The sequence below is a fragment of the Asterias amurensis genome, chromosome 19 (assembly GCF_032118995.1).
Source record: "Asterias amurensis chromosome 19, ASM3211899v1".
Taxonomy (NCBI): Eukaryota; Metazoa; Echinodermata; class Asteroidea; order Forcipulatida; family Asteriidae; genus Asterias; species Asterias amurensis.
This window is the reverse complement of record NC_092666.1, coordinates 10098348-10111586: the sequence shown is the minus strand read 5'-3', so window position 1 is coordinate 10111586 and position 13239 is coordinate 10098348. Positions and strand designations below refer to the sequence as shown.

Genomic DNA, 13239 nt, shown 5'->3' with positions numbered 1-13239 from the left:
TACCCCAAGATCGGCCTAAAGTGGCCTAAACACAAATGAACTGTTACCATGGCAACGTGTTATATTATGATTTGAAATGTTAATGTTGTTTATTTGGACCCCAAGTCCCTACCATCCACAAAGTATAAGAAAAATATTCCTTTTTTTTACCGTGGACACGTATGTCGATATTATGTGAAAAAGACCCTTAAAAAGGCATTTTTCACGTTTTGGGGAAAAAAAGTCTAGATTTGAGGCAGTACTGTCACAACAGGATACAATTGCCCAAGTTTTTGACACCAGATATGGAAAGACCAATGTTGGCCCTAATCACAGCCGAAAGGAAAATCTGAGACCCCTGGCAAGTTGACATTTTGGGGTCCAAAAATAGGGTAAAAATTCCGATTTTGCAAGTTCTAAAAACATACTGTAATGCATGATGCAAAAATAGCACAAGGGTGATATTTAAAGCAATAATCTTTTTTCTCAAGGAAGGCCAAGGATGATTCTTTGTAGTGATATAAAAGGTTTTTGGAAATAATGTTGCATTTTGGTGGGGTGGAGTTGTAAATATGAGCTAAAAACCAGTTTTTCAGACCCCCAAATCGGCCTAAAATGGCCAAAAAACCAAATGAGCCGTAACCATGGCAACGGGCTATATATATAGAATTGAAAATGCAAATTTGTTTACTTGCACCCCAAGGCCCTTCCACCCACAAAGTATAAAAACAAAATCATTTTTTGACCGTGAGCAACTATGTCAATTATTTACCTGAACTGACTCTTAATGTGCCTAATATTACTCATTGCCACAGCCAATGAAGTGGTGGATACAAAATCCCACGAGGCGGTGGGGGCGGGCTTGGTGCTTCATCCTCAATTTCAGCCAAATTCAGCCTCGACTCGGCATACGTGTGTGTTATGACATTGTGATTATCGGTTGTCGATGTTGCATGGTCGCCAATCTCTCCAACTTCTGCATAGGCTGTTTCTGCATCTTATAAAAATGCAAAAAGAACACTTCTAAAAGAAATTCTGGCTACATATGACAAGGTTTCCTTTAAAGACAGTGGACACTGATGGTAATTACTCTAACAAATTATAAAACCTTACTCGATAACGAGTAATGGGAAGAGGTTGGTAGTATAAAACATTGTGAGAAACGGCTCATTGGCTTTTATTCCACACTTTAAAAAAATTATAAAGATAATAAAAATATATAAAAGCATATTTAACAAAATTGTTTATTTATTGAGATTTGTTTACCTCGTTGTTCAAATCTGCTTGACAGATTGGGTCCAATTTGTATGCTTCCTGGTGAAGGAGCTCTTCTGAAGGTCACAGTAGCTCTGTTCGCATCATTGCTGTTTTTAAAAAACACTGTGTTGTTTAATTTTAAGTTTGCCCAGTAAAAATGAAGGGAGAATATTATCTAAACATTCTGGCGTTAATTAAGTTTTTCTTCCCCCCCCCACCCATGTGTAACCTCTTCCTTAATTTTAAAATTCCTTCTCTTGCTTTATCTTCACCAAACAAACAAACAGTCAAACGTATCAGTCGGATGATATGCCACCCCCCCCCCCAAATGATTTTTTTTTGTTACATAGTAATAAATAAATAAATAAATAAATAAATGGATGTTGCACTAAATGTAGAGTTACTTACGTTTGATTGATATGGACAGCAGTATGACCTGGGGGGGGGAAACAGAGACATTGGGGTTAAAGTGTTTTTAAAGTTGTGATAATAACTATGTTTTCCCTCTCTCTGAACCAGAGATAACCATTTAGTATCAAGGACGGCTTATAGAATAAGCCAACGAGATATGCTTTAAACTAAACGGCTATAGGGGCTCCAGCCCCTGAACCCCGCCAAAGGGCCTTGCCCTGGACCCCATCAGGGGCCCTTGACCGGGACCTTTACCCCACGCCATAAATGTTCAACTCCTTATGTATTGTGGCTCAATGTATGGATTTTAATGCGTGTTAAAGACTTTTAATGATTTTCTGCTGACATTTCTTTTTAAACTATACTTTTCTAATTTTCGAGATCCCTAAATCACTAAATATGACAGGTCCTTACGGTCTTTACGAAGCCTTGATGCGACAACCAGCAGGCTTATTGCGACCAGGAAAAGTCCAGATGACACTGCTGTGATCAAAACAGCATCTTTCCGAGCAGATTCCAACGGAGTATCTCCAGACCCTTAATAATAACAATTAATGATAACAACTTTTTATGGCGCCTTTCACTTTACCCGTCTCAATGCGCTTTACATTTAATAGTGCACTGGTCGTTGGGCCAACAATCCTTTGAACTTTCTCAGCTTCCTGGGAGTATACAACCTATTGTGTGCAACCATAGCAATACAAATGCTTTTTCATTCACAATATCAAACCGGTACCTTCGCAGGTACCCATTTATTCCCCTGGGTGAAGAGAAGCAATTATATAGTAAAGCTTCTTGCTCAAGGACACAACTGTCGTGACCGGGATTCGAACCCACACTCCGATGACTTAACCACAAGAACTTGAATTATATGCTCTTAACCAGCACCCCACACAAATACAAACAAGATAAATTACAAATAGCAGCGTAAAGTACAATGTAAACAAGTTTTAGAAAGGTCACAAAATCACATCATGATCTGAGATTAGTGCTGATGACAAAGAGATTGACAAAACTTGTTTTGTTTTTCGATCTTCTTGAACAAAATACTTCAAAGTGATTCAAAGTTGACCCACCTTGCCCCGTTTTCAGTGTCACGATTTTAGATTTCACACCTCCATTAAAGTTTGTTTCTGCTGGCAATGTTGTGATTAATGACGGTTCAGCTGTAACTGCCGAAAAAAGAAAGAAAAAAGTTACTAAAAAGTCATCATTAAAAAAATCGTTCGTGAAAATTAGCAGTTGTAAAACTTTACATCTTTCTTATAAGAAAAGTTATTGACCCGATTTCCCAACTTATTTGATACTAAAATGAGATATGTTGCTTTTTTTCCTGTAGACTTATGACTGTTTACATTGTATTAATGCAGATGCTCAGTATTCTCCAAATCTGTATATTTTTTATTATGGGGGGGGGGGGGGTGCCCTGACTTGCCTAAGTGAGAGAAAAAATAAGAATTAAATAGTTTTTGAGACTATGTTTTGTTTAGAATCATACTAGTATTCTTGACACACTTTCCTTAATATAGAATCAATACAGATTATTGCTTTATTCATCCCATGTGATCATTGATAGAGACTGAATTTGGTAAAAATAACTTTAAGTTAATTTTCGATTGCGCCACCAACTTAAAAGGCAGTGGACACTATTGGTAATTACTCAAAATAATTGTTAGCATAACAACTTACTTGGTAACAAGCATTGAAAAGAAGTTGATTGTACAAAAGTTACTTCAGAGAAACGGCTCCCTCTGAAGTAACGTAGTTTTTGAGAAGGAAGTTATTTCTCAGTAAAATAATTGAATTGATTTCGAGACCTCTGGCGTGAGGTCTCGAAATCAAGCATTCTGAAAGCACACACCTTCGTGTGACAAGGGTGTGCTTTCTTTCATTATTATCTCGCAACTTCGACGACCAATTAAACTAAAATTTTCACAGGTTTGTTAATTTATGCATAATTATGTTGAGATACACCTAGTGAAAATACTGGTCTTTGAAAATTACCAATAGTGTCTTGTGTCCCTTCAAAGTAGACTGGTGCCACCGACACAAGTCCGGGCTCCCTATGTTATAGGCTACCATTGGCGTTACGGCTATTATTAAATATTATTTATATAGGCGTAATGGTTGTATTGGGGCAATTAATTTTGGTATCGGGGCTATATGCACTCGATCTTCTGACACAATGTTACTCAATCACTAGGCCATTAATGTAGCAGTTTAACTCACTCTGTGTTGTTTTGAACTTAGTCGATCCAACATCTCTCATGTAGTTTGTTGCTGTCGTTGATAATGGTTCAGCTTTAATTGTAAAATAAGTTTAAATAAATTTAAAATCATCATAAAGAACTTATTCATTAATTTAAACACTTAATAGCATGCAAATTTACCTTTTTAAAATTGTATATCATCTCAAATTCTGTACGAATCAAATTGCATTTAAATTGTACTTACAAGCAAGAACAATTGCCGTTGATGTGATTGTTGCTGGCTCATTGTGATCTGCAAAGGAGAACGACAAGAAAAAAACAAGATTAATATAAACAAATGTTCTTGTAAATTGTCTATACTTTGCGTCATGTCGACCCGGTATTACAACTTGCTTTACATGACATTTAATAAACACTTTGTAAACTTACACGCAACGACAATTGTTGTAGAACTGTAGTTGGACTGGTTATAGAAGGAGTCACGAACGTCACATTGGTATCTTCCTTCGTCCTTCAAGCTCAAGTTGATAATCGTAAGATTACAGCTTGTCTTGCCGTGATGAAGCGCGTACTTTCCCGTCTGGTCGACGGAATAAATGACCTCGCCTGATGGATTGCACGACTGCAGTATGGCGTTGTTGAGTGACCACTCAAAGGTGAAACTTCTTTGATCAGTTGTGCCGCTGTCGATCACAGAGCACGGCAATGAAACATCCTCCCCTTCTCCAGGAGTAAGAATGTTTTCTGCCTGAACACCAAAATTAGCTTTAAAAAAAAGGGTTATAATTAAAAACGACGTTCCCAATGATAGAACAAACTCTTAGGCAACAATTTCCTTTTGTCATTATAATCGGCTTGAAATAAGAAAATCGTTTGAAATACTACTACAACCCAACCTTCATGACAAATTGGTAGCAGTTTTAGAAAACACAAAATATATGGGTAGGCTTAAACATTTACAGGAACAGAACAAAAATTAAATGTTCACAGCTTTACAAATAACTTACAGGGTTTACAGAAGGTAATTGTGAAAGACTTCTCTTAAAATATTATTCCATGAAATCCTTTACTTTTTGAGAAAACATTAAAACAATATCAATTCTCGATATCGAGAACTACGGATTTATTTTAAACACATGTCATGACACGGCGAAACGTGCGGAAACAAGGGTGGGTTTTCCTGTTTTTTTTCTCCTGACTCCGATGACCGATTTAGCCTATAAAGTTCCACAGGTTTGTTATTTTATATAGAAGTTGTGATACACGAAGTGTGGGCCTTTGACATTACTGTTTACCGAAAGTGTCCAATGTAATGTTAACTATAAAGAAAATTCGAACATTCTTTGTTGGGAAAATTGTTGCCTTACTTTATATCCTAATTTAGTTGGTGAACTTGTTTTCCAGACAAAGGTCCGTTTTATTGGTTTGCCGCCGTTCAACAATAAAAATGTGACCCTGCCGTACATTTTATTTGAAGGTTCCATTGTCGTAAATTTCAATAATTTAGAGGTAACACTTACCCTTTTTTACTTCGACTCTTGTTGTGTTTGTATGACTGATGTGTGGTCCATACACGAAACATTCAAACACGGCATCATCTGCAAGGCCTATATCCAATATTGTTAGATTGCCACTGTCTTGATTAAATTCCACAGTCTTGTTCTTGAACGATGCCACTCTACCACATCGTGCAATTTCATCACCTGGCATGTTTCCCAACCTACTTACTAATGACCATCGGAATAACCCATGTCGCTCATCACACGCTGGAATCAATGTACCATCCGCATACCGAGCCTTGCATTCTAATTCAACGTCTTCGCCTTCAAAAACTGAGACGACTGGTGGCATGTCTATAGTGATGGCCCCAGAAGAGATGACACCTGTTCAACAAACAAAGAAATACAATAAATTGAACCCGAGGATTGAACAATGCTTCAAAGTTAGTATTGTTTGAAGCTTTGCACGGTGTGGAGAGATAAGAATAAACTATTAATAAATAGTAAACTTGCGGGTACAACCATGTGTAAATCTCTTAGGGTGAGTGTTGCTCTGAGAAGAGCCGGTTTTCTCCTGAAGAAGTGCAGAGTATACTGTTCGAACCGGCTCTTCTCAGAGCCAACACTCACCCTAAGAGATTTACACATGGTTGTACCCGCAAGTTTACTATTTATTTATAGTTTATTCTTATGCTTTAAAGTTGTTTCCCACAGGTGAAGATCATAAGAATGCTCTTGTTTTATAATGGTGTTTTTCGACACTACAACGAAAAATCTTTATTTTCGGGTATTTTTATGCGCAATATCTCAATATATCTTGACACTTAAGCCGGCACCGGGTCGACCTTGCGTCAACAAAAAACAGTCGGTGACTGACTTTTCAGGATCGGATCAAAGACCATCGGGAGCTTTTCAGTCGGCGATTTTTTTACGACCTGAGCGTAACTGGCGATGATTTTTTAGACAATTTAAAACAGTCGCCGCTAGAAAAAAAATTAACAGTCGCAAGAGTAGAACAAGTTCAACTTGTGCGACGTATTCCCGACGGTCGGGAACCAATGGCAGGCGCACGATTTCTCAGTTGTTGGAACTGAGCATAATTATTTTTGTCTGCGCGTTACCGACGGTTTGTTGTGGGCGCATGGAAATCGTAGGTCGACCTGAGGCCGGCTATAAGCTTGACGAGTTCTACTTATGTCGACTTACCTTGAAATATGTTTCCAATAACAAGCAAGACTGAGAACTTCAGAGTAACTCCTCTCTCCATTTTGTGATTAGTTATATTGTCATTGTGACAATTTTGGCGAATAACTGTTAGAACCTATAATATTAGCCTACATGATATAATCTGCTTTTAAATCATATCTTTAACAACATCAAGTCTCTCTTGTAAATCAAACCCAGATTGATTGCTGGAAATTACGATTTGGATTTCACAGTTAGGGTAGGCATGAAAGTGTTTAGAGAGAAAATGGCCTACGTCGAGACTACCCTTTAAAAAACACTGCGTTTTTCAAAGCATATGTGACCAGAAGCAGTATATATAAATGGCAAATCAGCTGAGTTTGTGAATTACTGGTCGATTGCAAAATAATGTACGTGTGTTTTGTCAGCCAGAATTTGTGATCAAGTTCTTGTTTTGCGCACTCCTTGTAAAAAAAACGACTGTCAATCTTCTTTCGAAAGTAGAACATTCTAGTTTCCATTTCTGTTTTACTCTAAAAATAATTACTCCTGCTCCTTAATCAACGGTTTTCTGGTTTCAAGGGAAAGGAAAGTTTCGTTGTTTTCCTTTCAAAGCAAGGGATTATAATATACAGAAAAATTTACTTTCCTTCTTAATAATGCAAACGATTGTACCCGTTAAAGTGTGTCCTATCAAAATTTGCATAGTGTAAGCTATTCCCGTTGCAAATTAAACAACCATACAAAATGTTGTTTATTAAAGTGGTCAGTTGCGGGTAGTGGAAACATGGGCTGGAAACCACAGCATTTCTTGCTTGTAAAATTCCGTTTTCAAGTTTCATTTGAAGCCCTTTTCGATAAGTGTAATTACACCCATCCATTTGCTCACTTATAGCGTTTTTATTATACTGACAGGGTGTGGGAACGACTGTCCACGTGTCCCCCTCATGTAACTGGCTTGAAACGTGCTCAAAAAAGAATCTTTGAAATCAGGCAAAAAATGACCTTTCTTGTGCCAGAACGTGTTCCATTGTTGACAGTGATTCTGGAAATGGCTAGACAAAAAAATCACCGGTCGTTTCCTATGGGTACATTCGATTAGCCTATCCAGGTGTGGCGGTTTCAGTCTTCCGCCGTGTTCAGTTTTCCGGGTGACGTAGCCGGACATTTCAGCACGTTGTTCGAGCGGTTTTAGCTTTCCGGCGTGTTCAGTTTTCAGTTTTTCTCAGTGACCCCAAATTGTTTCTACTACGATTCTTTTCTGTTTAGTCACATATTCTCTTGCCCCATCTTAACAGCAATTCATCTGTACAACACTGCTTGTGCCACTGGTTTAATACAGGATATTTTGCTTGGTCTTCACACCAAGTTCTCTCATATGATCCACGCGTTCGCCGCTCGTTGTACTCGTGGACGCCGCCATGACAGCTACCGGAGAGTGTACGGATGACTCAATACGGCACTATAAATGGACTACTTTATTTCGCTTGCTGTGCGCGGGCATCGCATGACGTAATGTTACCGTATTTGGTCATTCGAAAAACTGAACACGGCGGAAAGTTGAAACCGCCACACCGGGTCAAACCCCGATCTGCCCCCAGTACGTTCGAATAGCTTTGACGTCATTCCAGGGGCTCACCCGGGTGAGACTCCAGTGCCCTGCGTGTGGAACGGGTCACTAATTTGGGGCTGGTCTGAGGTGCATGGCGTCCCACGAGAGGGTGAGTGACCAATTTTGATTAGCTCTTGTTAGGGGCTCACCTGAATGATGAGCACCGCGGATCGACCCGGGGAAGCAATTGAACGCATCCTATATGCTTACCACGGCCTGGAAAAAATGTGAAAATTATGTGAAAAATGGACTGAGAAAACTTTGTGTAGAAAGAGAATGGTGGTGTATGATATGAGCCATCAGTGTAACATCAAGCCATTACTGCGAGTTAGATTTGAATAATGAGTGATACAATGACTTACTTAGTCATACAATGCTGTTGTTCAGAATCCTGTTGTATGGGTGTTCACTGTCTCTTACGTAACTACGCAAACATGCTTGCCACAATCATGTGACATAACAACTGTCTCACTAGTCTGAGGAATTCAAATTTAAGTGGTAACTTGTGATCAAGCACATTATTGTAACAATTTTAAAATCTCACTTATTGTCAAACGTCCTATATAGCAGGGTCCGAGTAAGCAACAAAAAGGACACGGTCGTATAACGGTAATTGTAACCCAATGATTCTCAACGTGATGAAAGTTTTGCTTGAAGGTGTGTGTCTTTCTTTTTTGTTTTTTGACAACCGTGTGAACCTTTTTGTTCTACCTTCTGTGTTTTAAAAAATATAAGAAAGAAAAGCGAAACCTTTTACAGCCCTTGAGCCTGAAAACAGTTGGTTGCTGAGCTGTTTTGTTTAATAAGGGGAGATTATAAAGATAGTGGAACCAATACTCACAGAAGGAGATTGACAGTTGTTTCTCTTTTATAAGGTAAATATTCCGCATGTTTCCAAAAGGAAGAACTTCACCACTTCTGGCTTGAAGAGATGTCAATTTTTGTTTCGATCCATCAGTTTTGCTCAGTTGTGTTTTCTCAGTGTACTGTTGAATTACGAGATGTTTTTTATTGTCATGAGTTAAAACAACCTTTTACATAATACCAAAGTGAGCTGTTATCCAACAACGTTTTCGCAGTGGTCAATAGCTATTCAACAAATGGGAGGCGCATTTACTGAGAAGTTCACCAGTCTTGTTAGTTGTTGGAATTGTGTTTCAAGGTAAGTCGACAAAAAGAAGAACTCGACAAGCATAAGTGTCGATAAAACTTTAAAAATAGTATTAGTTTTTATTTGAGAAGCAACCTCAACAGAAATAAATGTTGATGCAGTGTCTAAGACAAAAACGTGCACTAAAAAACGAAAGTGGTGGTGTGTCATGGCATAGCGGTTAAGAGCACCGGATTCAAGCTCTGGTGTTTGATCAGCAGAGTGTTGGTTCGAGTCCCGGTCGTGACACTTGTGTCCTTAAACATGACACCTAATCATGATTGCTTCGTAAAGTTGGGGAAGTAGTGCTTTCTGCTCTACCGGCCAGGCTTCTGATGGATGATACTCATGCCTTCATCTGTATGGACTGTAAAGGGGCAACCCTGTTTCAGCCCGGGAGTAGGTGGCAACGGCCTCTGAAATAAAATAATTGTAGCCCACACCTTGAAGTGACCTTAAGGCCTTGTGTGTCTGGCGACTGCCGATAAAACGAATGTAAAAAATAAAAGCGTTATCAATGCTATAACCTGGTGTAAACTATATTTGAAGAATTGTTCAATGATTTGATTTTGAATAGATGTCATCTTTTCTTGGCCCATCACGATAGACATGCCACCAGTCGTCTTAGTTTTTGAAGGTGAAGACGTAGAATTAGAATGCAAGGCTCGGTATGCGAATGGTACATTGATTCAACCATGTTATGACCAATGGTTTGTTGTGTTGAAAAACGCAGAAAGTGTTTAAATTGCAGGATGTGGTAAAGTGGTTTCGTTCAAGAACAAGACTGTGGAGTTTAATCAAGACCATGGCAATCTAACAACATTGGAAATAGGCCTTTCAGATGATGCCGTAGTTCAGTGTATCGTATTTGGAGCAATCGGCAGTCAATCAAGGGAAACACTTTAAATGGGTAAATGCTACAACAAAATGATTGAAATTTACTATAAAGGAAACTTTAATTGCCATTGTGTTTACACTATTACATGTGTAATTGTTGATTAATTAGTACCTCAAGACAGTTTTGCTATTCCTATTGGTAGAGAGGGCATCACGTGGGGGTGTTTAAAACTGTTGATAATGACCAGCCGGAGTTGTTTATAACCGGTTGTTTTGGGGTACGTTTGTGCTGGTTAGCCCACAACCTCGTCCCCATAGGTGATCGATCTCGCCGTGCCATTTTAACCCCTGAATACGAGGATGCAATCTACGCGCACGAATGCATATCCGAAAAGTGTCTCTGAAAAGGACGTCGGAACATGCACGGATACGTTTTACAGAGTTTCTTACTTTATTACGCCTTTTTACCAAAAAGGCATTTATGAATGTAAATAAAAGAGTAGTGCCTCGTTCTTAAACTGCCGCTTAAAACATTGCAGGGTCGTGGCCGTGCGATAACTACAAAGAATACAAGTACCAGGCTAACTGTAGACGACAAAAGTAAATAGATAAGTAGTGAAGGCGAAAAAAAGCTAAGGCCGTATCCGAATTAGCGGCTACAGTTACGGCTACGGCTGTTGCTAAGGGTGTTGCTAAGGACGTCCTATACTTCAATGCATGATGACGCGGAAATCTAGCCGTAGCCGTATGCTGTAGCCGCTATATCGGACACGGCCTTAGTTACATAGCAAGAAAAGAGGACTCTTTTATACGATAGCTTAAATCGACCCACGGGCTTCATTGTTCTTAAATCGCTAGAGATAGCGTTCCAAAAGACGTGGACCAGTGAATCGAAGGGTGTTGCTAGAGTACAGGGTGCGGGATAAAGGAAGAAGCAGGTTGCGTGATCTGGTTGAGTAAACATGAATTCCATGATCCGACGTATACGGTAATTGTAACTAAATTATTTTCAATGTGATAAGAGTTTTTGTTTTCTTCTCTTCTTTTTTTTTTGGGGGGGGGGGGGCAAATGTGTGAGCCTTTTGTTCTGCATTTTGTGTTCTAATAAGAAAGAATAGCGAAACCTTTTACTACAGCCTTGAGCCTGAAAACTTGTTTTCGGAACCGGTTTGTTTGATAGGTAGAGAAGAAAATGATCTAAGTCGTAACAAAAACTTCGTAGACCCCTCCCTAAATTTGAACCAGGGACATCCGACTACGGATGCAAGCGGTTCTACCACTAGACCAAATCGATCAGTTGAAAAATCATGAAAAAAACTACTGATAAATTTTGGTCACCCATCGATTTTTGTAAATCTAAGTCGTAACAAAAACTTTGTAGACCCCTCCCTGAATTTGAACCTGGGACAACCGAGTCCGGACGCAAATGGTTCTACCACTAGACCAAATTGAGAAAAATCCCTCTGATAAGTTTCCATCGCCGTAACATTACGTTGTAGTAAGACCCAGCCCGGGATTTGAACCAGGGACCTCCAACTCCTGGGGTAAGCGGTTCTACCACTAGACCAACTCGATCAGTTGAAAAACCCTGAACAAATCCTACTGAAAATTTTCCGTCCCCAATCAAATTTTGAAATCTTTGTTGCAACAAAAATTTTGCACACCCGCCCAGGATTTGAACCTGGTACATCCGACTCCGGGAGCAAATGGTTCTACCACTAAACCTACTCGATCAGATGAACATACTGAAAAAAAATCCTGTAGCCCGTCAATTTTTGTAAATCTTAGTCGTAACAAAAACTTTATATTCCCTGCCCTGGATATGAACCGAGGACCTCCGGGTCAAGAGACAAACGGTTCTACCATTAGACCAATTCAATCAGTTGAAAAACTCTGGGAAAAACCTACTAATTAATTTCCGTCCCCTATCAAATGTTTAAATAATTATAAGCTGTAACAAAAGCTTTGTAAGCACAATTGTATAGTTTTAACATCCTTCTCACCCTCCTTAAAAAAAAGGAAGGTTGTCGACTGATATGGAAGGCTGAAACTTGCTCTGCATGCATTAACTTTAAAGGAGTTTTTGAGAGTTTTTTAAGAGATGGATTTTTGTTCCATCAAGTCGTCAGATGCCCTAAACCATCTTGAACTGACAATAAGCACCAGTGGAATCGAACCAATCACAAAGACACTCTTGGAAAACTAGTTTCTACGTTCCAGAGAGGCATTTGTGTCAACCTGAGTTGCTTTTACTTGTTTCAAGACAGTCCAGAACGGATTGATGTTTTTTTAAAGCAAGTATATCCGTAACAAATGGTACACCGGCCGTTTAGCAACCCCTTACCTTTGTTAATCTCCAAAAACTTTCTCTGATAGCGCCCTCTTGTGATCCAGCTTTTCCAGTCCAAAATAAATTATTATCATATATAAATTCTCCGGAGAGAGGTTTTCCTATTTTTTCCCCAAATAAAGGATTGCTACGCGCAAGAAAAAACCTCAAAACACAAAGACTAACGCCGTCGCCAAACAAAACTAATTATATTGATGAAACAGTTAATTTTCAAAGGTTATGTCTGGTTCTCGAAGAAAAAATTGCATAGGCGGACACAGCTCTACTGGTGCCCTCTTTGTGTGTGAGTGTGTCATTTGTTAAAGGCAGTGGACACTACTGGCAATTACTCAAAGTAAATTATCAGCATAAAACCTCACTTGGTAACGAGTAATGGGGAGAGGTTGATAGTATAAAACATTGTGAGAAACGGCTCCCACTGAAGTGACGTAGTTTTCAAGAAAGAAGTGATTTTCCACGAATTTGATTTCGAGACCTCAAGTTTAGAATTTGAGGTCTCGAAATCAAGCATCTGAAAGCACACAACTTCGTGTGACAAGGGTGTTTTTTTTCTGTCATAGTTATCTCGCAACTCCGGCGACCAAGCACACAACTTCGTGTGACAAGGGTGTTTTTTTTCTGTCATAGTTATCTCGCAACTCCGGCGACCAATCGAGCTCAAATTTTCACAGGTTTGTTATTTAATGCATATGTTGAGATACACCACGTGAGAAGACCGAATTTTGACAATTACCAATAATGTACACTGT

General features: G+C 39.1%; 2 protein-coding genes across 2 annotated transcripts in view; one reads left to right on the top strand and one right to left on the bottom strand.

Moving 5' to 3' along the window:
- Nucleotides 1-782: 782 nt before the first annotated feature.
- The window catches only part of LOC139951838 (uncharacterized), a 102750-nt gene continuing 90293 nt past the window's right edge, over nucleotides 783-13239 (bottom strand). Inside the window, exons 14-20 of the mRNA XM_071950906.1 lie at nucleotides 5378-5740; nucleotides 4287-4622; nucleotides 2724-2813; nucleotides 2062-2184; nucleotides 1645-1672; nucleotides 1246-1343; nucleotides 783-976 (exon numbers count right to left, since the gene is read on the bottom strand). Of these exons, the coding sequence (XP_071807007.1) occupies nucleotides 783-976; nucleotides 1246-1343; nucleotides 1645-1672; nucleotides 2062-2184; nucleotides 2724-2813; nucleotides 4287-4622; nucleotides 5378-5740 (1232 nt within the window). The remainder of the gene's footprint in view (nucleotides 977-1245; nucleotides 1344-1644; nucleotides 1673-2061; nucleotides 2185-2723; nucleotides 2814-4286; nucleotides 4623-5377; nucleotides 5741-13239) is intronic.
- LOC139951757 (uncharacterized) overlaps nucleotides 11110-13239 on the top strand; it is a 49709-nt gene continuing 47579 nt past the window's right edge. The window contains exon 1 of the mRNA XM_071950830.1: nucleotides 11110-11128. The gene's annotated coding sequence lies outside the window, so the exon portion shown is untranslated. The remainder of the gene's footprint in view (nucleotides 11129-13239) is intronic.